The sequence below is a fragment of the Notechis scutatus genome, chromosome 2 (genome assembly GCF_049901735.1).
Source record: "Notechis scutatus isolate UNSWTSFEM ecotype Mainland chromosome 2, rNotScu1.2, whole genome shotgun sequence".
NCBI lineage: Eukaryota > Metazoa > Chordata > Lepidosauria > Squamata > Elapidae > Notechis > Notechis scutatus.
Window position 1 is genome coordinate 72,334,286 of NC_142010.1, and position 24,860 is coordinate 72,359,145.

Sequence of the window (24,860 nt, forward strand, 5' to 3'; positions counted from 1 at the left end):
TTCATGTTAACAGACATCCTACTTTGGCTTCTGGGCCTTGGGGCAAAGGGCTAGTGGACTATTAGCACGGAATGGGTCAACCCACTGTAGCCAAATTGCTGCAGCCAATTCACCATGGTCAACTCACCATGGCCAATTTGCCACGGCCAACTCACCATAGCCAACTTGCCACAAGATAACTTGCTGCTGGACAATTCAACAATTTAATTATTTAAAATAGTTAAAAAATATTTTATTTTTTGTCGTTCACACTTCATTTTGTCCCTCCTTTGACACCCTTTCTTTAATGATTCTATTCCTCTATTTCTTCAATATTAGTATAACTCTTGTTCAGCGGAAAGTTGTCACATGGCGAGTTAGCTGTGGTTAGTTAGACATGGTGAATTGGCTGTAGCAAATTGTCATAGATGCCTATTTGCACAGTCAGCGTTTCTGTTCCAAACAAAACCTCTTTTTAATCTCAGAGGAATTTTTCCACATGAAACAACAACCCCTATAACTTCCTGCCTTTACAGCAGTGGACTTAATGTTTAGTTCACGTTGACTATAAGCTAGTTGTCCTGTGATTGATCTGCTTTTTCACTTAACAGAGGATGAAAGATTGCTTCAACAAGCTAACTGTTCTTAAGCTGGTTTCCTGAGCAGTGTGCTGCTCACTTACCAAGCAGAAGCTGTGAACTAACAAGCTCCTCTTTCTGACCTTAATCGGTTGATAGATATTTCCTTTCTCCTCCCATGTGGTTCATGCCTCACTGTCAAATGACATTATAAGGGAAATTGCTTGTGCTACTGTGCACTATTCTATGGGCTTTCTCCATTGTTCACCTAAATGTCCCTTTCTTCTTCTTTAGAAGCTAACTAGTTCTGCATCTAGTTGCAGAATTTAATATATTTAACAGAATTTAACAGAATAACAGGGTTGGAAGGGAGGTCTTCTACTCTAACCCCTGGCTAAAGCAGGAAAACCTACACTACATCTGACAAATGGTTAGCGAATCTCTTTTTAAAAACCTCCACAACTTCTGGAGGAAAGTCCCATTTCACTGATTAATTGTTCTAGCTGCCAGGAAATTTCTCCTTAGTCCTAGGATTCCTTCTGGTTGCTTTTCCCTAGACCAGAGTGAGCAGTCCAAGGGATGGAAGGAAGAGTGAAGGGGTTCTAAGATCTGACCCTAAAGGCAACCCTCTTGTAGGCAGATGTCATGAAATTTCCTGCTTGCCCATTTGACTCGTGGTAAATACTGCATTTTCATTAATAAGCCCTAGTTCAGAGGTCTCAACTTTAAGACTTGTGGGCTTCAACTCCCAGAATTCCTTAGCCAGTTTTGTTGGCTGAGGAATTCTGGGAGTTGGTCAACAAGTCTTAAAGTTGCCAAGTTTGGGACCGCTGCCCTAATTAGTTGTAATTATACTGACAACTTTTCTTGGGTTCACCTTTTCCAAAATCCAATCTGCAAATTCTAAATTTGGAGGGTGGATTTCAAAATTGCAGCTGTACTAGTCATGATGTAGTAGTGACATATTTTCAGTTCTATCAAGAAATAAAACATTTTTAGAAGTTCTGACTTACTGTCCTGGAGCGGATTTCTTTGGCGTAGAGAGGTTTCAAGAACTCCGAATCTCCTTCTAGCTTTAAACCTTTTTCTGTAATCCTTAGATTTCCCATTCCATCCTGAAATATAGAAAGGAGTATGATTGCTATGATTTTATAAAATCGACATTGCAAAAAGAAAAAGAAAATCTTAGAGAAAACACATAAGCGTTGCTATTCAATCATTCTTCTGGCATAGGTTTTGTAAAAAAATTGTGTTTCGAACAAGCTAAAATTCATTTCTCCAAATGAGACCCTGATTCAGGGGAACGATGTCATCTGGGAGAGAAACTATAAAAACCAAGTATTCCGCACCTGAATGACTCTCTTTCTGTCTGCACAACTCATTTTTTTTTGTTTATTAATAACCTCATTTTGCCCAAACAACCTTACAAATATCCTATATATTTAAATATGGTCATCAGAATTCTAAAATAAAAAAGAAATAAAAATAATATTCAAGTGCCGAAAAGCAATTTACCAGAATGAATGTTTTTATATCCCCGCTCCCCAAAATCTGTAGCTTTTCATTTTATTTTGTAAAATTTAGCACAGGGCTGAACATCATTCTTTTGTGGATGGCTATATCTCTTTAGAACTCTATAGATGACCACATGTAAATGAACGTTAAGGCCATTGCTGTTTTTTCTTTTGCATCCTTCTTCTTTTATCTCCTTTCACATGATTAAGAATGAATTGCTATTGACAAAGATCTGAACTGATAGTCTACAGAAAGTTCTGAAGCTAGGCTGAGGACTCATCCTTTCTCTAGACATTAAATTCAATAGTGAAGCAGGTTATCAAGAATCTTGTCATCTTCCATACCAAGCACTGATAAAAACAATTCTTATGGTTTAACTGTGGATTCTGTTTCTAAGGATCCTGTCAACAACTCCAGTATCCAGAATTTTCAAAACAAAGTTTATAGATGCATATGCATACATTGGCCAATGCATATTAGGCCTCTGCTTTGTGAACTTGTCAGTCTGCTTCTGGATCCAATTCAATGTGCTGGTTTCTGGCATGGGATTGGGCTATTTGAAGGACTGCTTTTTCCTGTTTATATCAGCTTGGACCACCAGGTCTCTCACAGAAGGCATGCTGCAGTTATCTTTGGCTAGGAATCAACATTTGCTGGGTCCAGGAGATATGCCGTCTTTGCTATGGTATCCACCTTATGGAATATTCATCCCCCTGAATTTAGATTTGTTCCGTAGCTTTTGATATTCTGAAATATGTCCATGAGGCTCCCATGGAACTAGATACTGATCAAGAGTCCATTGCGAAGGAGCCATTTTTATTTCCTTCAAGTATGGGATTTCCAGGGTTTTTTAAAAGGATATTTATTATGATGATCTTTTATATTTATATTTGCTATTTCTATATATTTGGGGTTTTTATCTATTGTTGTGCACTTCCACAAATGAGATGGGTGGCTGTATCAATTCCATAAATAAACAAATAAATAAAGCTGACAGGCAGGACCCAAACAGTAAGAAGTAGTATTGCCGCTCCTTCAGTTTAATTGTTGGGTATGTGAGAAGTGTTAATTAAAGTATCCATTTTATGACTCAAATCTCATGTTGAAAGGGATGTCTTTGAAGTAAGGAAATGCAGTGCCAAGCACCAATTAAAATGTTGACTGATCTTGGAATGCCTTTGAAGCGCTGGGAACTATCACACTCTCTTGGAATGTTTTTGAAATGCCAGATACCGGTTATGTTGATGTATGTTATCTGTTAAGGAAGTGCCTGTTGTATAAGGTAATAAAATGTAACGTGTATCCTGAAAGATAGATTGTAAATCAAGCCATTTGCATACTGGGGGGGGTAGTTTTAGGGTATAAGAGTAGAGCAAAAGCTATGTTTTACGTTCCTCCCAGCTGGCTAGGGTGGAACCCATCTGCAGATGTATATCCAATAAAGCCTTTTTCCTTGGATCAATTTTGAATCCTGGTGGTCTTTTCAGCTGCCATCTCACAATTTGGGGGCTCGTCCGGGATCCTCGACGGTGGTCGACTGGAAAGCGGGGACCAGGTAAGAGAGTGGCCACAACCTCCCATTGAGAGGTACCTCTCCCCGAATTCAGTCAGACCCCCGAGGTGACTGGGAATCCAGACGGTCCTTGGAAAAAGAACTAAGACGAAATGCCAGCTGAGAGTTTGTGAGATCGATCTGAGTTGGGGACGCCCACACATCCTTTGACTGAATGTGGAGAGTCCAGGAGTGATCAGATCAGGTAAACTTTGTTCCTTTCATTTGTAGCCAAAAGAGAGAGGTCCTTAAACTCTCTGGGAGAATCCAGCGCCTGCTGGAGGACTGGGACTAGGAGTCTGGAAGAAAGAGGTCCTTAAACTCTCTGGGAGAATCCAGCGTCTGCTGGAGGACTGGACTGGTGAATCAAGGCTCTGGGAGTCTGGAAGAGTAGAGATGGGAAAGGGACAGAGCAAGGGTCTGGGAGACCAGGAAGAAACCTGTCTGGGACAGGGAAAATCTGACAATGGCAGAAAACCTATTCCGGTAGATTCGCCCCTGGGACAGCTACTTCAACAGTGGTTCTCCCTGAATCTAAAGGAATTCACCAAACGTCTCGAAAAGAAAAACATGATTTATCTTTGTCGAGACCGATGGCCAAAATACCCTTTGATTGATCCTAAATTTCCATACCACTGGAGTCCTGAGGGGGAAACCAGTACCTATTGGATGACCAAATTGCGAGACTATAATCTCCAACACAAAATGACCACTCAAAATGCATACATAGATGTATGGTTTCATGTGAAATTTGAAGGTCCCGTCCCTCCAATCGAGGGCCAATATATGTCCAAACAAAAAGACAATGAGAGTGAGACGGACGATTGGCTGCAGAGTCCGCCGCCTTCAAATCCTAATTTGAATAATGCACCCACCAATGTTCCTATGGCACCGCCGCCATTGCCGGTGGCACAACCCCCTCCTCAGCCGCCTCTCTATCCGTGGCTAAAAAAAGAAGCGGAACAATTGCAGAAAGATATTGAGAATCTTCCATTCAAAGACAAACCAGAAGTAGATGCTTTCCCCTTAAGGGAAATGCCCAATGGGGTTAATGCTGCAGGCAACCCCGTCACAGTCTTTGTGGCTGTCCCCATAAAACCCGCCGAGTTGCGAGAATTGAAAAAGACTCTTCCAAAACTTCATGAGAATGCTCATGAGGTGGCCGAACAGTTAGATCTGTGGTTGGGACCGAATGATTACACTTATCAGGAGTTGATGTACATCTTGGGGCACCTATTTACTCCTGAGGAGCGTAATCTCATTCGGACTTCAGCTTGGAGAGCATGGAATGCAAAAGTGGATGGGCAACAAGGGGCGGTGGCGGGAGATCAAAAATTCCCCATAGCAGTTCCAAATTGGGATCCAAACACTGCGGCTGGCAGAGCAAGTATGAGGGATATGAGAACAATGATCATGGAGGGGATAAAATTGGCAGTCCCACAAGGGAAAAATTTAACTAAAGCCTTTGAAGTAAACCAAGGCAAAGATGAATCCCCTGGAGATTATTGTACCAGACTCCGAGAAAGTCTAGTTAAGTACTCAGGAGTAGACCCTAACGCACCTGCTTTTGAAGCCATGCTGAAAATGCAATTTGTGACTGGAGCCTGGCCAGATATCCAAAAGAAAATTCAGAAAATGAATAATTGGGGAGCTGTGGGAATGGTTGATCTCCTGAAGGCAGCCCAACAAGTTTTTGTGAACAGAGACACTGTAAAAACCAGACAGAAGTCACAAATGATGGTTGCAGCTGTACAGGCTGCAGCGAAGAATGAAGGAAAGAAGAGTGGGAATTTTGGGAAGGGTCCAATTGGAGAAAGGAGAGAGAATTTTGGGGGATACAATCAGGGAAATTTTCGGGGCAGAGGAAGAGGTTCCAGAGGAAGAGGCATGGGAATGAGACAGCCTGGAATGGATAGGAGCTGCTTCAAGTGTGGGAAGGAGCACTCGGGAAGGAGGCTGGACGCATTACAGCAGAGTCAAGAAGGCACCGGAACCTGAGAAACCTTGGAAGGCCATTCCAGTGGATGGTCAGCCGTTGAAGTTAACTCTGAAGCGGTAACATGCAGCTGATCTGCCTAGTGACTATTTACTTACTCATGAGCAGGATAGGAGAAGAGACTGAGATAAAGACAAAAGCTAAGACTGAGGGACAATGTGATCAATGCATAAAAACAACAAAAACAGGGACACAAGTGACAAAGACTCTAATTTTCCATACTCAACTGAGTTGCAGGAAAAGAGACTCCGGGACTTGTATCTACAATGGGACATCTTACTCCATTTGTAAGGATGGAGGGAATGTCAGATGTTATGACCCGAAGGGTCCCACACATAGGTACACTATAAAGATTCAGGCCGGGGACAAGGTAATGGTGAACCATGACTTCTATAATCCCAAGGTGTCACAGTCAGTAAGCTTTGATGCCTGCAAGGCAATGGATGAGGGAGATAATGGGTGTGGGTCTGTGGAATGGAGGAGAACATATGCAAAAAATGAAAAATATATTTGTGCTAGGCAAAAGGGGTTTGACTGTAGTGATGGCACCTTCTGTACCAGGCTGCTCTGGCAGAAATGTATTACTTTTCAATCAATGGGGCTAACAGTACGCCCAGAGGTCATCACAAGTGTATTAGAAAGTGCGAGGATGTTGTATATGAATAGGCTGAGGGTACCCGATGCCAATTGCCCTCGTCATAAGTGTAATCCCATTAATCTTACATTCCCGATCCCTGAAAATTGGCTGAAACCCCAATCCTGGAAAGGATATCAAGATGAATATGGCTTAGGGATAGACGGGACAGGAGCCAACCCATCTGTGAAACTCAAGATTCAGGTGATCAAACATAGTCTGAATCCTATCAAAAACTCTCTGTTCTACTCTTATTATCAGGAGTTTCAAAAATTACAAGATGTAGTCTTGCCCCCAAAAGCTCAAAATATGTTCCTGGCCCTAGCTGAAACTATTGCTAAAGAATTGATGGTTAAGAACTGTTTTGTGTGTGGTGGAACCAACATGGGAGAGCAGTGACCATGGGAGGCTCAAGAGGTTAATTATACCTATGTAGCAGAGAGCCAGGCCAATTATACCTTTAAGCAAAAGGGAGAAGAAATATGGGCTATTATCACTAATCTAGTAGGAAATGTATGCTACCAGAGGAACCAAACCACAGATCGAACCATCAATGTAGGGTCTCTGTGGTGTCTAGGGGTATGGGAGAACCAGGCTTGGTGGTCCGGGGGGAACATCTCTGAACCAGCAAGGTCCTTAGAAAGTGTAAGTAAAATGGATTTTCTGAAAACACCTGAGGAACAGAAACCCTGGACAACCCCTGATGGGCTGTATTGGATTTGCGGCAGGTATGCGTATAATATCCTCCCCACAAAGTGGTATGGGTCATGCGTTCTAGGAGCAATAAGACCGAGTTTCTTCTTATTACCTCTCAAGCAACGACAGGTATTAGGAGTGCCAGTGTACGAAGAAATAGGGAACATTAGGGAGAAACGAGGGACAAAGGACATTCATAAAGGGGTCTGGAAGGACGCTGAGTGGCCGCCGGAGAGAATAATTTATTATTATGGACCGGCCATGTGGGTGGAGGACGGGACTTATGGATATCGAACTCCGATTTACTTATTAAATCGCTTAATTCGCTTGCAGGCTGTAGTAGAAATAATCACAAATGAAACTATATTGGCTATGACGCATCTAGCTAAAGAAAGTGCACGCTCAAGAACATATATAATGCAAAATCGCTTGGCTCTGGATTATTTGCTTGCTAAGGAGGGAGGAGTATGTGGGAAATTTAATCTAACAAACTGCTGCATCGAAATTGATGAGAGTGGAAAGGTGATCCAGGAGATAGCAGACCGAATGGTAAAAGTAGCCCATGTACCGGTCCAGACTTGGGAAGGATTCAACATGGGGAACTTGTTTGGATCCTGGTTTCCTAAGCTCCCAGGATTACAAGCCATAGCAGCACTCATTGGTATCATTGCAGTGGGATGTGTAATACTACCATGTGTTCTTCCTATATTCATCCGCACGATAACTAGCACTCTCTCCCTGATAGCCAAGAGGGAGGTTGCTGAACAAATGATGGTATTAAGACAACAATATGACCCATTGGAGCACCTAGAGGAATCTCCTGAAGAAGGATGGAAGACAGCAGACTTATTACTAATTGAGTTTGAGTCAAAGATGGAACAAGAACAGGGGGGATTGTGAGAAGTGTTAATTAAAGTATCCATTTTATGACTCAAATCTCATGTTGAAAGGGATGTCTTTGAAGTAAGGAAATGCAGTGCCAAGCACCAATTAAAATGTTGACCGATCTTGGAATGCCTTTGAAGCGCTGGGAACTATCACACTCTCTTGGAATGTTTTTGAAATGCCAGATACCGGTTATGTTGATGTATGTTATCTGTTAAGGAAGTGCCTGTTGTATAAGGTAATAAAATGTAACTTTTATCCTGAAAGATAGATTGTAAATCAAGGCATTTGCATACTTGGGGGGGGGTAGTTTTAGGGTATAAGAGTAGAGCAAAAGCTATGTTTTACGTTCCTCCCAGCTGGCTAGGGTGGAACCCATCTGCAGATGTATATCCAATAAAGCCTTTTTCCTTGGATCAACTTTGAATCCTGGTGGTCTTTTCAGCTGCCATCTCACAGGTATGAACTGGTTTAAAGGTTCTTGGTGTTAGAAAGAGTGGTGAAGTATCAGCGGATCTAGGTCTGTCAGTCAATTTTTACTTTGGTTATAGATCGGTATAAAATATATGGAATTACAACCATTCAAAGAATAAGGATTTAATATATTAAATTAGATATTAATTACAAAGTTATAGGGATTATTAACAGAGACCATTAAAACTGTAACTCTAAATTATGAATTAAATGATAATACTTGTATTTGCTATTGAAATTATTTACTCATATCGCACTTTTATTGTTTTTATAAATAATTCAAGGTGGCAGACATACCTAATATTCCTTCTTCCTCCTATTTTCCCCAGAAAAATAACCCTGTGAGGTGATTTGGCCTGAGAATGCATGTTAAAATTAGAAAGACCAAGATTTGGTAATGCAATATAAAAAATAAAACAGAAAAACAAAACAGAGTAGAAATGTCAGACAAAACAATCTAGCCTATACAGTCATCTTCTCAGAGATTTTATTATAAATTTAGTGTGAATTTATTATGCTATATGAAGTTATAGGTATTAGCATTTAAGATACAAAATAATATCAACCTTACAGCCACAACACTATAAAGCTTTAACATTAAGGTTTAATTGCACAAATGGTATTTGTTGACATTATTGACTATTAAGACTATCAGAGCAATACATTATAACAGAATAGCACAATATGAATAAAATAAAACACTTAAAGTAGTTAGCCAAACAATGTAGAATGTTTAGTATAATAAACTAAGCATTTACATTGCTACCATAAAACTGTATATAATATTTGATGTATTTAATGTGATCCAAGATGAAACATGTGGAACACCAAAAGAAAGATGAATGGACACAAACAGCAAGCAGTGAAATGGGAAAAGAAATCTCAGGATTGGGATATATAAATATATCCAAGGTAATGCAGCAGCCTTTTCTCGTAACATTAAAGAGTTTGAGGAGTCTGACCAGTACACCCCACTAGAATAACCAATGGTATTTCAAATCCAAGCATGCTTACAGTATTGTGTGCAAGCTAGGATTGCTGAAAGCTAACTTGCAAGACAATGGTTTACTCTTCAGAGCAACTTTAAGGTGCTGGCTGGGGTATTCTTGGAGTTGAAATCTCTACATCTTAAAAGTCACTAAGGCTGAGAAATACTGATCTAGAGAAGACATTCAATGCAATTCTACAGTATAGATCAGTGGGCCTCTGTGGTTTCGCATGCTCCCTGAATCCTGTGGATGGGGCTTCACTTGTTTACATGGCTAAGTTTCTGGCATGCCATGCCTTGATCCCAGTCCACCAACCTGGAGTTGAGGATCCCTGGTCTACATGATTCTTTCTTTGGTTTTTTCATCTTATATGCCAAATATGCCAGATTCACTCATAACTTTCTTTAAGCTAGTTAGAGTACTTTGAAATGACCCCAGAAATCACATTACTTCATTCTAATAAAAGAAAGATAAAAAACGAAATACTGGAAATAAAACCAGTAAACTAAGAATAAAACATTTTATCTTGCCAAACACAGAAAAAGAAAAGGAAAATACTGCATTAATCCATTTCATCCATACTCACCGTAGAAATAAAAATGCATAGAGTAATAACTAGGCTGAAATTGAAGACCTCATTTTAAAGAAAGAATTCTCTTTTGGGAATTAAAAGCTCCAAGTTTACTTTGTATGTCTGTCCAGGCTATATTACAGAAAGTACAGATTTTTACTAAACGGGAAATATTTATATGATGCATAAAAAGGATTTTTTCACATACAAGTGAACATGTCTTACCTATTCAATAAAGAAATAATATTGGTTTAAAGAGATTAAGTAGATCCATAAGATCAAGTTTTTTTTCCAAAAACAAATCAAGTTTTTGCCATTTGAGATCAAAAAGAGAAAGAGACCAGACCAGTTCAGGAATCACGATAGCTTTTACCACTTCCATTATGTCTTACTTACTCACATGTCATTTATCCTAAGATTATGCACTCTAAATTTATGTAAAGATGGACAAACTACAACCATGGATTGCATATAGCCTCTAATACCCATTTAGATTATTTTCCCTTTGCATATTTTATCTTTTCATGATTATAGAAGGAATATGACCCAGCAGTACAATGTAGCAAACAAGTTAAATAAAATGTAAACCACATCAAGAGAAGTATAATTTCCATATTATTATTAGTGTTTTTCTTATTTATATTTAGATTTATTATACAGGTAGTCCTCAAAAATGCTTATGATAACAGGAAACTTTTGTTCTCACTTCATAAATATTGCTTTTTTATGTTCAGTGATCAGATCTTAAATTACTAGTATATATTGTCCCTTTCTTTTTATTTGAAATCTGGGTTTGAGATACAGGAGGAAAAATAACATTGTTAATTTTAGGATTTTCAGAGATACATGGTCAGTAGGGAACTAGGAGGCAGCTTTTGGGAAAAGACAGGCAGGTCTCTTCAGCTTACAGGAGAATTACCTTGAAGTTTATGGAAAGACAGGGAGAACAATGTGAAGAACAAGAAACTAGACTGGGAGGAACTTCCGGTTTGTCGGCTTCGCCAGCGACAGGGATTCGCGATCCTGCGCGATCCCTGCGGCGCTAGCCGTCTTTGTGCCTCCGATCCTGATGGATCTGGAGGCTAAGGCTGCCCCGCAGAGGCAGCCGAAGATAGGGGGAGCTGGTGAGGGGTTTGGGGGTGTTGCAGACCCCCTCTCCAGCCAGCAAAACCCCTTTTCTCAAGGCGGTCGAGCGGCGGTCTGTAATGGCCGCCACAAAGAAGCCGGCAGCTGGGTAAGACTGAGCAGGAGGAAGAGAGGAGAAAGTTTCAGAGAAAGTTTTTTGGCTGACCCAGGATTTTAAGAGACGTCTAATCCTGAAAAATATGACTTCTTGAACGATACTTTGTTTCCAGAGGAGAATTTCAAGCGGCAAAATTGAGGTGCTGAAATGGAAAGTTTACTCCCCTTCCCTATGGAATCAACAAATGGCCATTGAGAAACCTGTTGTTTTTTATAAAGGGTAAAAACTTGGCTTCTTGTTATAAGTGGGAAGGGAGAGGACAAAAAAATATTAAGATCTTGCTGGAGGAGATGCCTTGAAGATCTTGAGACTAGAAATTAATTGCAACAAGGCTTTAAAATACAGACTGGGCTTTTTTTCTTTTCCTTTTTACTGATACCACCCCAGGAAGAGAAAGTGAGAACTTTGTGCTTTGTCTGGACTGATTGATGTCTCTGGGACTTTGGGGAATTGTTTTAACTTTTGAAACATCTTGGTTGCTTTAAGAAGAAGAACAAAGAAAAGATTTACAATGGTTTTACCTGTTGATGAACTTAGAAAGGAATATGGAGAAAGAAAGAAAGAAAGAAAGAAAGGACGCTGTGAAAGAAGCCTTCCTTTTTTTAGAAATGGCGCTTGCTATTTATCAGCAAACACAACAACAGATGGAGGAAATAGAAGAAGAAGAAGAAGAAGAAGAAGAAGAAGAAGAAGAAGAAGAAGAAGAAGAAGAAGAAGAAGAAGAAGAAGAAGAAGAAGAAGAAGAAGAAGAAGAATAAGAAGGAGAAGACGCCATCTTCAATGAATCTAAAAATTTAATTAAGAGAGAAAAGAGAAAGAAAGGAAGGAAAATGAAGGACTTAAGACTTAAAAAAACACTTAAGAAAGAGAAAAATAAGATGCAAAATCAACTCAATGTTACTAAGCAAAAGCAAAAAGGAATACAACAGAGAGGGGAAGCTAAAAAGGCGGACGTTAGTAGAGGGGAGGGTAAAAAGGCCAGGTGGGATAAGAAAGGAAGGGAAAAGGGAGGAAAAAGCCACAAAGGTATGAAACAAGATGGGAAAAAAGGAATTTTTTTTAGGGATGAAGGGTAATGTATAATTTCTTTAAAAAAGAAGATTCTGCAAGGTACATAAGATGGTATTGTAGTACTTGTATTAGAAATAGAAAACTAGAATGTTATAAGAATTAATAAAAGACCAAAATATTGAAATGTTTAGTAGTGACAGATTTTAAAATTTAACAAAATATTAAAAGGAATGTTTAAAATACTGAGTTTAATTAAAAAGTTTAATTGACTATTGTTTTGATTTTACTATAAACTCATTATTGTAGCACTTGTCCTTTGAAATAGACAATTGGAATGTTATAAGATTTAACATTTAGATTTATTATTTAATTATATTAATTATTATGGACTTATTATTTTTTTTTCTCTTTTTAAAGGTTAGCAGGTAGAATGTACTAAGCAGAATCAGATTGGGTACTAGGCGTTATTTTAAATATTAATTTAGGGGGAGGATAGAAAGGCATCATACTCTGATTAGTGATTTCAGGAGAAATCCTTTCTTTTTCTTACTGTAGGGAATGAGATAAATGGATAATTTGGAAAGAATGGACAAAAAATACAAATACAATGATTTAAATTAAAATGAATGAAATAAAATAGAAATAAGAAGCGTGAAAAGCGGGAGAAGTTATATAGAAGATATAGAATGGTAAATAAGATAGGTAATGGTATATAAGATGAGCACGAATTTAATTGAAGTCCATACAAAGAGAGGTAATCTGGGGCCAAACTACTTTCTTAAAAGAAGTTTTATATTTTTGTGTTTTGTGTGTTCATGTTTTGTTTGAGAATTAATAAAACTTCGGAGAAATGTTGGATGAGAATAATGGTAATCAAATCAGAGAGAAATGTAGATGATGATTATAAACTTGATAAATATAGAAAATAATAATAATAATAATGAAATTGAATACGAAAAGAGAAATAATGAAAAATTTGTTAAGAGATATCTATATGTGCATATTGAAATGGTGTAAAACAGAATTATGTTGTATAAAATAATATTTTACTTGACTTGTAAAATTAATAATAGAAAGAGGTTTTATGTATTCAATGGTTAATGATGGTTTGTTTGTCTTTAAAATCAATAAAATTTGTTTCAAAAAAAAAAAAAAAAGAAACTAGACTGGGAGGAGGAAGAGAAAGAGGTTGTTGCAAAAGTTATATAAAATCCTGAATGAGAGTGTGGCAGAGGAGAAAAGGAAGCAAGGGAAAGAGAAAGAAAATGCATTTAGAAACAGCAGGGTAGAGATCTGCTCTTTGGCTTTTAAGAGAACTATTTGCAAGCAAGAGAAAATTATGACACTTTGGAGAAAGTATCAGAAAAACAGTGGGCAACAAAGTCAGGTGCAGTATGAGGCCTAAACAACTTTACATGGGAGAAGAAGCAGTTTGTGGGTCTAAGCCAGGAGAAGGAAGACCACAGGAAAAAGGTGTGACTTTCAGTGTTTCTTTCCTCTTCTTCTCTTGGCAGACACAAGTAGAATAAATACATTTTGGAAGGTGGAAGAAAGCTGCTTTTATTAATTGTTCATTCAATCATTCAACATAGTTTAAACTTTAAAGTTTCTATTGTACCTGTGCATACTATTAATACTTCTGTACACAGTTCCTAATGATACAAGAAAATGCTATTAAAGGTTCACAATAAGAGGTGTGTGAAATTCTTTTTATTGGATACCCCAACAAAGAAGGAAGACCCTTGTCCTTCCCTTCCTCCTCCCTCAATACTGTGAGCAGGTTTAGTAGCAGACATGAAGAGAAAAAGAGTTGAAAGATACCCTGCTTTGGATTTTTTTGGGGAGGGAAAATGAAGTGTTAATCTTGGGACTGGTTTCAGGAGTACAATAGAGACTGTATGTTATTTTATATTCTTAGCTATCCTGATCCTGAGCTATCTTAAAATGTTCTCAGTCTAGCATTGTTTTAGCCTCTCAGCTCTGGGAACCTAAGCTAGGTTAATTCCTAAAACTGTGCAGTTTATTCCTAAAATTCAGTGGAAAAAATACTTTCCAACAAACAGAAAAAGTTGAATCCAAGTCATTGCAGAAGACTGAAATAAGATGGCTTTTTCTAGAGGTGGTTTAACTATATATTTTCAACATGGAATAAAACTTCTATTAAAATCTAAAGCAAACATAATATGTTAGAATTACACATAATTCTTTCCTTGCAATTTATATGCACTACACTAAAACAGTAATTATAGCCATCACATACTCTATAAACCTAAGTGTTATGTCTGGGAACGTGGGCGCAAGAACGGAGACGAGGCATCGAAATAGTGACTCCAACTCTTTATTAGTGACTTCAGAACAGAGTGAAAAGACTTGGGCAGCAACAGCTCCTTTTATAGAGTTGGCTGCTGTCACAACACCCAATGGTTTGAGTTTGCTGCGCTGGGAGCGTCCAATCAGCGGCGACCCGCTGTCAGCCAATCAGATCAGCCAAAAATGGCCAATCACGATCCGCTATCAGCGGGCCAATCAGAAGTGCAGGTCTACAAACCTGTCGTGGAAGGAAAACTATTAGAATTGCAAGCCAACGAGCTTGCTTAGTTCGGAACACCCCTCCCCCCTAGGTTCCGTCTCAAGGGTGGGGTGATGTATTCTCGCAGGTAGGCAGGTCATCTCACCTGTCTACCTGATCTGCGTTGCTCTACCAGTCTTTGCCCGGACTCTGGTTCCGGTGGGCTGTTCGTTGAACTCGGTGGCAATGAGGATCTGGCTTCTCCGCTGGGTGACTCGGGGTTGTCATCTCTACTCCCGTCAAGGCTGTCATCCGGATTCTCTGGGTTTGCCGACGCCACAGTGCTGCTTCGTGGAGAGACGACCATCTGCCCCGGCTCATCTTCGGGAGGTGAATATCCTAGGTTTGGTTGCGCTGATTGCTGGGTTTCGAGTACTGGGTCGGACACTAGTTCTTTTCCGGCCCCCTTGATTTCCCTCCCCCCCCACGTTTGAAGTTCAGGGCTTGTGACGGGGTTAGGTGCCAGTCTGGAGCATAGTTGGTCGATATGGCGCTTCCACAGTTTCCCATCAGCAGTTTGTAAACGGTAGGAACGGGGCCCCGTAAGTTGAGTTATGGTAGCGGGGACCCACAATGGGTCACTGGAAAAGTTTTTTGCAAAAACTGGGTCGCCTACCTTGAACGTGCGATACTTGCTGCTGGAACCCCGGGGCTTTTCCGGCGTATAGGCAGGGTGTAGGCGGTCAAGGTGTGATCGAAGTTTCCTGCCCATCAGGAGTTCGGCTGGGGTTTTGTTCGTGGTGCTGTTTGGGGTAATATGTTGGAGGAGAAGCATCCTGGTCACCTTGTCGTGGATGTTCCCTTGCTCCATCTTGTGTAAGGTTTTCTTTGTGAATTGGACCATTCGTTCAGCTCTGCCGTTGGCCGCAGGGTGAGCCGGCGATGTTAAAGCGTGGCGTATCCCCCAGTCTGCTAGGTACTGTTCAAATGCCAAGGCAGTGAATTGGGGGCCATTGTCTGAGACCAAGACATCAGGCAAGCCGTGTGTAGCAAATAGTCTGTTCAGCTTTTTAATGACTGCCTCTGTGTTGGTGCTCTTCATTTTGTGGACCTCAAGCCAGTTAGAGTAGGCATCCACAGTTATGAAAAATGTATGACCCTTGGTGGGTCCTGCAAAATCGATGTGGATACGTGACCAGGGACCCCGGGGTGCTTCCCATTCTGTCGGTGGTGCTTTTGGTGGAGCGGAGTGAGTTTCCTGGCACTTGTTGCAGGTTGCCATCCAGGTTTCTATTTGTTTATCTATACCTGGCCACCAAGCGTAGCTCCGTGCCAGTGCCTTCATTCGCACGATGCCCGGATGTCCATCATGCAATAGTTTTAGAACCTTATGTTGTAATCTCTCTGGGATGATGACTCTGTCTCCCCATAGGACACATCCTTTTTGGGAGAACAGTTCTGTCTGCCTGTGTTTGAAAGGCTTAAAGGTGTCGTTGGGTTGGTTGTCAGGCCAACCTCTTTCCACCCAGCTGAGGACTCGTGACAAACAAGGGTCCTTCCTTGTTTCCGAGGCGATGTCTTGTGCAGTCAGCGGTTGTGAAGGAAGTGTCTCGATTTGTAGTGTAGATAAGGTTGGAGCTGGGTCATCTAGGACTTCTGGTAATGGAGAGCGGCTCAAAGCGTCTGCGTGGGGGATGGCTTTTCCCGGTCGGTGTAGCAGTTGGTAATCGTATGCGGCTAGAAACTCTGACCAGCGTGTCATTCTTGGCGATAAGATGTGGGGAGTCGGTTTATTTCCCGCCAAAATGCCAAGTAATGGTTTGTGGTCGGTGATTATAGAAAAGGATCTTCCATATACATACTCATGGAATCGTTTGATCGCAGACACAATAGCGAGAGCCTCTTTATCAAGTTGGCTATAGTTTCTCTCAGTTTTAGATAAAGTAATTGAAAAAAATGCAATAGGTGCCTCAGTACCGTTTGGCAGGACGTGGCTCAGGATGGCTCCTACTCCAAACGGTGAGGCGTCACAGGTGACAGTTAAGGGTAAAGTCTCGTTATATTGTATCAATACAGCATCTGATGTTAAAAGGTCTTTTACTTGCTGAAAGGCTTGCTCTTCTCGATGTCCCCAGTCCCAGGAAGCCTTCTTGTCGAGGAGCCGATGCAGGGGTTCAGCAACAGTCGCCTTCTGGGGTAGAAAGATGTTATAAAAGTTAATGAGTCTCAGGAAGGCTTGGAGATCTGTTTTGTTTTTAGGTCTCGGGGCATTTTTTTATTGCAGCCAATTTTTTTTCAGTAGGGTGAATTCCCTGTTTGTCAAGAAGGTACCCAAGGAATTCAACCCTCTCAGTACACAGTTGACACTTGTCCTTCTTGACCTTCAGGCCAGCGTCTTTGAATTTTTGGAGGACCAATCGTAGTGGTTTTTCTAGTAGGCTTCTAGTGGGGGCGGCTATTAAGACATCATCGAAGTATGGTACGACCCCTTTTATGCCTTGTAGCAATCTTTCCATCAGACTTTGGAAGATGCCCGGTGCTACACTCACTCCGAATTGGAGTTTATTACACTTGAATGCGCCTCTGTGCATGACTATAGTTTGTGCTTCTGCAGTCTCTGCATCTACGGGCAACTGCTGGTACGCCTGGGCTAAGTCCAATTTTGCGAATATTTTTCCGCCCCCAAGGGAGTGAAGAAGGTGTTGGACCACAGGCACGGGGTAAGCGCTCTGCTGAAGCGCGTGATTTAGGGTGGCCTTGTAATCCCCACAAATTCTCAAAGATCCGTCAGGCTTTATGGGGGTTACAATTGGGGTCTCCCATCGGGCGTGGTCAATCGGTTCCAACACGCCCTGGGCTATTAATTTGTCCAATTGTTCATCAATCTTTGGTTTAAGTGCAAAGGGCACTCGACGAGGCTTAAGGCGAATGGGCGCAATATCGGGGCTGAGATTAAACGATATGGGGGACCCCTTGTACTTGCCTAGCTTCTCGGTAAAAACGTCCTGGAATTCCTGGACGAGGGCAGCTTCCCAGTCATCGCTTTCGGTCTGATTGATGCCAGCTAGTTCAATTCCTAGCGGCGCGAACCACTGCAAGCCTAACAAGCTGGGCCGATCTCTATCGACGACGGTGAGTGGTAGGGTTGCGGTGTGGTCTTTGAAAGAGACTTGGACGTGGCTGGAACCGGCAACTGGAATTCTGTTTCCTTGGTAGTCTTTTAATATAACTTTCTGAGTGCTGAGGTCCTGGCGACGGATGTCAGGGATCAGCTGTCTGAGGGTTTTCCAGGAGACCATTGATAGGGACGACCCGGAGTCGACTTCCATAACGCATGGTCGATTCTCTATGGTGACCTTCACTTGGATTTTCCTTGCATCAAGGGATGAAGCGTGGCCGATGGTGATGGTTTGGTGCGCCTCTTCTTGTCTAGTAGAAGTGGCTGGTGTTCGGTTTCTGTAGTAGTGGTGCCATGGGTTGCTTGGGTGGTCCCGATTCACTGGTGGGGTGCCTGATGTCTTCCGGAAATTATTTTCTCTTCGGTTTGGGTTGGACCCTCGTTTGCTTCTGCAGGCCTTTGCAATGTGGCCCCTCTTTCCACAGGAACGGCAGAGGGCGTCTAGGAATTTGCAGTCTGATCGCGGGTGATTTCCTCCGCATCCTGCACATTGATACGAGGGCTTACGATTCCGCTGGTCTCACTGATCGCGTTCTGACCTGAGTCTGTTGACCTCCTCTTCCTCACTTTCCGATGAGGATTCGAGGTCTTCATGATGGGTGGTCGTTGTGTGCCTCTTGGAAAGGGGCATAGTGTCACTGGCAAGTTGGCGGTGCGGTGCGTTCGCTCGGCGCATTCGAGCTGCTGACTTCCTGGTTGCTTCTGCTGCAGTAGCATCGGCGATGACATCTGCGAGGCCGATGTCCCCCTTCACCATAATCTTGCTCTGGGTCGTGGGGTCTTTTAGACCCAGGACAATTCGATCTCTCATGGCTTCTTCGAGATTTGCGAAGCCACAGAGTCCTCCCAGGTTTCTGAGTTCCGCGATGAAGTCTCCAACACTTTCGCTTTCCTGTTGGTCCCCCTGGTAAAACTCGGGTCTCCTGATGAGTGTTGGCACCGCTGGGGCATAATGGGCCCGGAGGATTGGGGCGAGGTTGTCCCAGTCCATTGTCTTGACTTCCGCTGGTTTTGCAAGTGCCTTTGCCATTTTAAAAACGGCGGGACCGCAATGGGTCAGGAATACAGCTCGTTTCTTGCCAGGCATAGCATCTTTTAGATTGTTGGTCTCCAGGAACATCTGGAACCTATCCATATACGAGTCTCAGTCTTCGTTAGCCGGATCAAATGGAGCGGGTGGTATAGCGCTGCTAGTCATTCTACCGCTTATTGGTGTGCTCTCAGCCACGTGCTCTGTTAGCGTTCGGTGATCAGTCAGCTCTATCGTCTCCATATCCCATCCTTGTCGCCAGTGTTATGTCTGGGAATGTGGGCGCAAGAACGGAGACGAGGCATCGAAATAGTGACTCCAACTCTTTATTAGTGACTTCAGAACAGAGCGAAAACACTTGGGCAGCAGCAGCTCCTTTTATAGAGCTGGCTGCTGTCACAACACCCAATGGTTTGAGTTTGCTGCGCTGGGAGTGTCCAATCAGCGGCGACCCACTGTCAGCCAATCAGATCAGCCAAAAATGACCAATCACGATCCGCTATCAGTGGGCCAATCAGAAGTGCAGGTCTACAAACCTGTCGTGGAAGGAAAACTATTAGAATTGCAAGCCAACGAGCTTGCTTAGTTCGGAACACTAAGTATCTGCTTTGTAATTAAAGAAGACATATGGAGCTAATTCATTCATTCTGCTGCTATGTTAAATATATACTGTGTGAGAAAAATGGCATACATGTATTGGGTGGTATAAAGTTATAAAAGGGAAAATGGATTTCGTTGTTAACCTTGAACCGGTTCAGGCAGGAGAATAATATCCATAGTAGATTTTTGACAGAGTCAGCATTATCAGATGTACTTTTCCAATTTAGATAATAGATATTAGAGAAGAAAATCTTTTTTTTTTCATTACTTTATCAGAATGTTTATAATTGGAGAGTACTTATGAAAAGTACTGTAGGCTTTTTCCAACTTTCTTTCCATAACAGACTTTCAGAAAAAAATGAAATAAAATATGGGACACTTATAAATGGAAGATTATGGGTACTCCCACACGATGGTGGTCCTTGTCTGCATCATTATGATTCCTCTGGAACATTTAACCTAATTGTGGAGTTGATAAATAGTCAGATGACCTAAGAATGGGCATTATTGAGAACCAGTTTAGTCTAGTGGTTAAGACACCAGGCTAGAAAACCTTAGCCATGAAAGCCAGCGATTTTGGGTGATTTGGGGCCAGTACACTTACTCTCAGACCAATGGTATGCACAGGGGTGTTGTTGTGGGGAAAATAGGAGAAGGAAGGTATGTTAGATATGTTTACTGACTTATTTGTAAAAATAATAAAAGTGGGATACAAAGAGAGAGAGAGAGAACTATTGGACAGTCAATGCTACACTGGCTTCTTACCACCCTTTCTCTGCCCTCTGTTTCAAATGTCAGTGTATTCCCCTTTAAGGAAAAAATACTTTTTTTGGCTAATTTTTCCTGTTACTGTTTCCTGCTACTGTGATGACATTTCTCCTCTGTCACCTCTGTACTCCTCCTCTGTGTAACTTCAAGCATGGACATATTGAAAGCCCTGCCTTGGAACTGCTGCACAATTTTGCTACCCAAATTATGGTAAGGTTGCAGATGGGAGATGGGCATTACAGATATTCTACTAATATGACCATATCTGTCTGGGGAATTCTGGGAGTTGAAGTCCACATGTCTTAAACTTGCCAAAGTTAAGAAATACTGCCCTAGATCATCCTTCCTATTGGCAGGAAATGGATGCAAGCCATTCAGAGATCTAGAAGTGTGACTCCAATCTATCTGGATGTTGTGGGCATAACATTATATGGATTAATTAAGGCAATTATACAATAACAATTTAATCTGAAAATAACCACGCAAGCATAATTTTCCATTGCCTTTTTACGACTCCACAGGAAAAAAATTCCCCAAATATCCCTCCAAGATCCAAAAAAGAGAAAAACACATTGTACTAAGACAGTAAGGTCACTGAGACTTAAACTCATTCACTTATCTTTGTTCTTTCTAACTCTACCTTAATTCTTGAGTTAAGAGTTTTGTTCCATGTTAGCTATGTTTGGGCTTCCACCTGCCATGTTATTTGCTGTGCATACAGAATAGTCTCTTCTCATAGTATCTTTTACAAAATTTTATTCAAATGTTATAAGAAGTTGTGTTCTGTGTATCAGTTGGTCTTTCCATATCCAAGTAGAAATGTTTTCTGCACAAGGATTTCTGAAACCTGCCCAAGAATTTTGTTCAATCTTACAGAGAAAAAGTGGCTTGATATTTATTACACATTTGTCTATATTTTAAAAAATGGTTTGCAAGAGTTGTGCAAATGTTGTCCTATATTAGGAAAAGGATAGGGATCCTAAAAATGAAATCTAAAAAATGTTGCAGGCAACTAAGAAACCGTAGATGCGAAATGCATTTCCGCCTCTTGCTGAACAGCATTTATTCTTCTCTAGTTGACTGGTATTTCATTTTTTAAAAAAATTAGGACTCCTCAGGAATATTATCAACAATTAGCAAGTTGTCTTGGTACTCAAGAATGAATCAATTTGGTCCTGCAGATTTTACAATAATTTAAGAGATTGTTTCTTGTCCATCTTTTTATTGGTCTGAAATTTAATTTTTTTCATATTTGTTTTATATTTCTATCACAACCATCAGATGGAATATCAACTTCTTGTTTGAAAAGACTGAGCCAAAACAAGATTTGAATAGCTTTGCCTTTTCTCTTATTAGTAATTTACTGATTATATTAAACAACTGATATACTGGTTCCTTTTTGTTGTCTCAGCATTAACAGAAGCTTAATTTGAGTTGTACCATTCCTGTAGAGGCATCCATGGGGGAGGAGGGTGGATTTTAAAAAAGTAAAGATGGCAGGTTCAATTACTTGTCCCTGCATCTTCACTTTTAGTTGACATGTTCCCCTGCAGGTACCATTTGCTCCTGATATCTGCAACTTGGATTAGGTATTCTAGTTTTTCTATAGTACATAGTTTGTTTTTGGATTTTTCAATAGGATTTTTTGTGAAATTTGGATTCTTTTGCTGTCCTCTATTTTCTTTCCACCAGACTAATTAGCAAATATGATTTTCAAAATTACTTTTGGCCACATGGCTGTTGGCCAAATATAACTGAACATCTACCTGCTGGTCTGCAAGACTTGTGGTTTCTTAAAGCCACCCTTGAAAGTTGTATCCTTGTAATGAAAAAACCTATTTTGACTCAGTCCTATTTTACATTTAAACATCCATCATTTTAGCAAAAGTACATTATACTATATTTGGAATATAATATACTATATGTAATGCACTACTTCTAAATCAACAAGTAATTAAAAAAACACTATCAGGTAGCATTTTCAGAAGCTGTTGAGACTTCATACAAAAACATATTTGAATAACTTTTGCAGATGCAGCCATAAATCATAATCAAGTATAGATGAGATCTATCTTTTTGTCTCTACGAAAGAACCAGATTCAGCAGAAACTGTTCGTCCTTTCTTTTTACATATGTGCTTTGATTGTTTTATTCTTGGCTACTATTGCTTACTCATTGAACTACATGACAAAAATGAACCTACAGGGTAAAATTACTAGCTGAATATCATATCCAGGATTAAGAGAAAACAGAGGAAAATAGGCAGTTTTAATGATAATTAGAAAGAATACCAAAGTATAAAAATCCCTTATCCTCAAATACACTTTGTGCACAATATGCACACAATAAACATATGCTCAGTAACATTTGCAGTTATTTCTTGTCAACTTTTGCTTTATTCAATGAGCACATTAGAACACTAAACTGGCCAAACCCATTTTCAGCTTGGAGAATCTTATTTTCATAAGATCATTAGTTTTTGGATACTCCTAGTCAATGTTCATCTTAAGTGTGTGAGTAAAAGCCAACCAGATTTGGATAAATTCCATTTTGGTTTGTAGTCTATTGCATAATTTTATTTCCTAAGGTGGATATAAAATCAGCTAATATTTTTCTCTTCTTGCTGGAATACATAGCTCACTGCTGGATTCAACTTTTATTTGAAACCTTGGTCATTATGCTATTTGCTTTAGTGCAAAATCCAGCAGTCATTCAATGGCTGTAGGCCAATTTCTTAAGCGCAGCAAAGAAAGCATAAATTGTGTTTTCCAGTTAATTTTGCAATTAATTTAGAACAAGTAAATATATTTTAATGGCAATTGATAACAGAACTTTTACAAATAAATCAGTTTATTTTATGCCCCATATAATCCTTTATCTTTTGCTTTCTGTACAAATATTTTATTACATTTCTCATATTATTCTTTAATTATTATTATGGATACAAGGGATTTTATCTTAAACTGCTCCCATGTCAGACCACAGTGCTATGAAATACTAAACAAAATTGCCATGACTGTTAAATATATTACCACTTTAAACATATGTAAAAGCATTTAACTGCTGGCATAAATCAAGCTAGAATATGAATTTGAAATGATTAATTCTAATCAATTTTATATTAGCTTCTCACTTTGAAAATTGTCCCCAACAGCTAGTAAAATATTCATGGTGCTTAACAACAAAAAGTCTTTAGGAAATAGCATTAAACTGTAGTCATGTAGTTAATATTTTCTATTTCTATAAGTTATATTTAATAAATATAAAATGAATATACATAAATTCTATATTTTCCACGCTATTAGGGTCGTATGATAGTTCCAAAGGCATCCTTGTATTTCTAATGGAGCATTTTGTTCTTGGAGGCAAAGTAAAATTATTCATTATTAAAATGAATCCTCTCTGCATTATTGCCACATTTCCCAGTACTGATAGTAATATTTTATTCACTAAATTAATTCACTAAGCTAATAGGGCTCTGAAATAATAGGGTTTCAGTAACAATGCAAAGTTTCTTCCTAACTATTCAATATGCACATTATTGAGAAATTATTTAATGCTGTAAATAAACTTGTCCCAAATTCCATAAATGGAGGCAAAATATTATAAAACCATTTTTCCTATAACTACATTGTCTGCTAATATGAAAACCATGCCAATTATTATTAAAGCCAGAATCCCTTGGAAAAAAAAAGGATTATTTGGGGATTCCAAATACTGAAAAGAGATCACAGACTAACATATAAAATACAAGGATATTTTTCCTATTAAATTCTGGATCAATGATATTAAAGTAGACAAGAAACATCAGATGTTATTCTTCTGTCTACTGACAAAAGGTTGTCTAAGATATTAATGTGAACAATTATTCCCTATCTGCTAAGTCAAACCAATATTCTACTTCTTTATTAACAAAATGAGCAAGAAGTAACTCTTCTGATAAATAAAACAACTTTTATTGAAAACAAAAAGTGAAAAGAAATTGTCATGCAGCCCAGCACATACACACATGGGGGTAATAAAGGTGTAGATAGCATTTCTTATTTCTAATCCAAAGTGTGTGGCACAAGCACAAACTTTTTTTAGGTTTTTCAAGTGCTATATTTTCAAATTCTAGTGGTATTTATTAGGGTAGCAATTAAAGTTTTGGAAAAACAATATTCATATGCCATTCCCTGTCTGTATGTGCAAAATGTAATACCATGCATGAAATGTTCTTTCCTGTGACATTCTACAGAAGCAAAAGTTTAATTCTGAAAAAGTAGGATAGAAAGACCTTCAATGCCTTTGAACTTCATTATTGCTGAAGGTTCTTGAGAGCACCAAGGACAGCCAAGAACTTAGAAGACAAATAAATGAATCAGAGAACAAATCAATCCAGGTTTCACTCGCACTAGCAATGAGCAGGCTCAAATTATCATGTTTTAAACCATTGTGTGAAGTCTATAATACTGGAAAAAAAAGTTAATAAAACCCAATTTGGAATCTCCACTATCAGTGGAGTAAATTATTATTAAAGCCAGTAGTAAAGCGCCAGCAATATTTCCACTAATAACACAAACCTCACAACGCATTGGATATCCAGCCAATCATAATTACTAAAGCTTCCTTCAATACTTTACTTCTGGTTTATGCACAAGATTAACCAATTA

General features: G+C 39.7%; 2 protein-coding genes across 5 annotated transcripts in view; one reads left to right on the forward strand and one right to left on the reverse strand.

Annotated features, from left to right (window-relative positions):
• Positions 1-24,860, reverse strand: part of SGCD (sarcoglycan delta) — a 489,766-nt gene that overhangs the window by 137,333 nt on the left and 327,573 nt on the right. For all 4 annotated transcript variants that reach the window (XM_087955097.1, XM_087955098.1, XM_087955096.1 and 1 more), the window contains one exon: positions 1,571-1,672. In XM_087955097.1, coding sequence (XP_087811223.1) covers positions 1,571-1,672 — 102 coding nt within the window. The remainder of the gene's footprint in view (positions 1-1,570; positions 1,673-24,860) is intronic.
• Positions 3,129-5,622, forward strand: LOC148132082 (uncharacterized). The gene is made up of 2 exons (XM_087953928.1): positions 3,129-3,635; positions 3,863-5,622. The coding sequence occupies exon 2, from the start codon at positions 4,021-4,023 to the stop codon at positions 5,620-5,622; it is 1,602 nt and encodes a 533-aa protein (XP_087810054.1). The 5' UTR covers positions 3,129-3,635; positions 3,863-4,020.

Coding starts and splice junctions, on each gene's coding strand:
- LOC148132082 (XM_087953928.1), top strand. CDS start 4,021: ATGGGAAAGGGACAGAGCAAGGGTCTGGGAGACCAGGAAGAAACCTGT.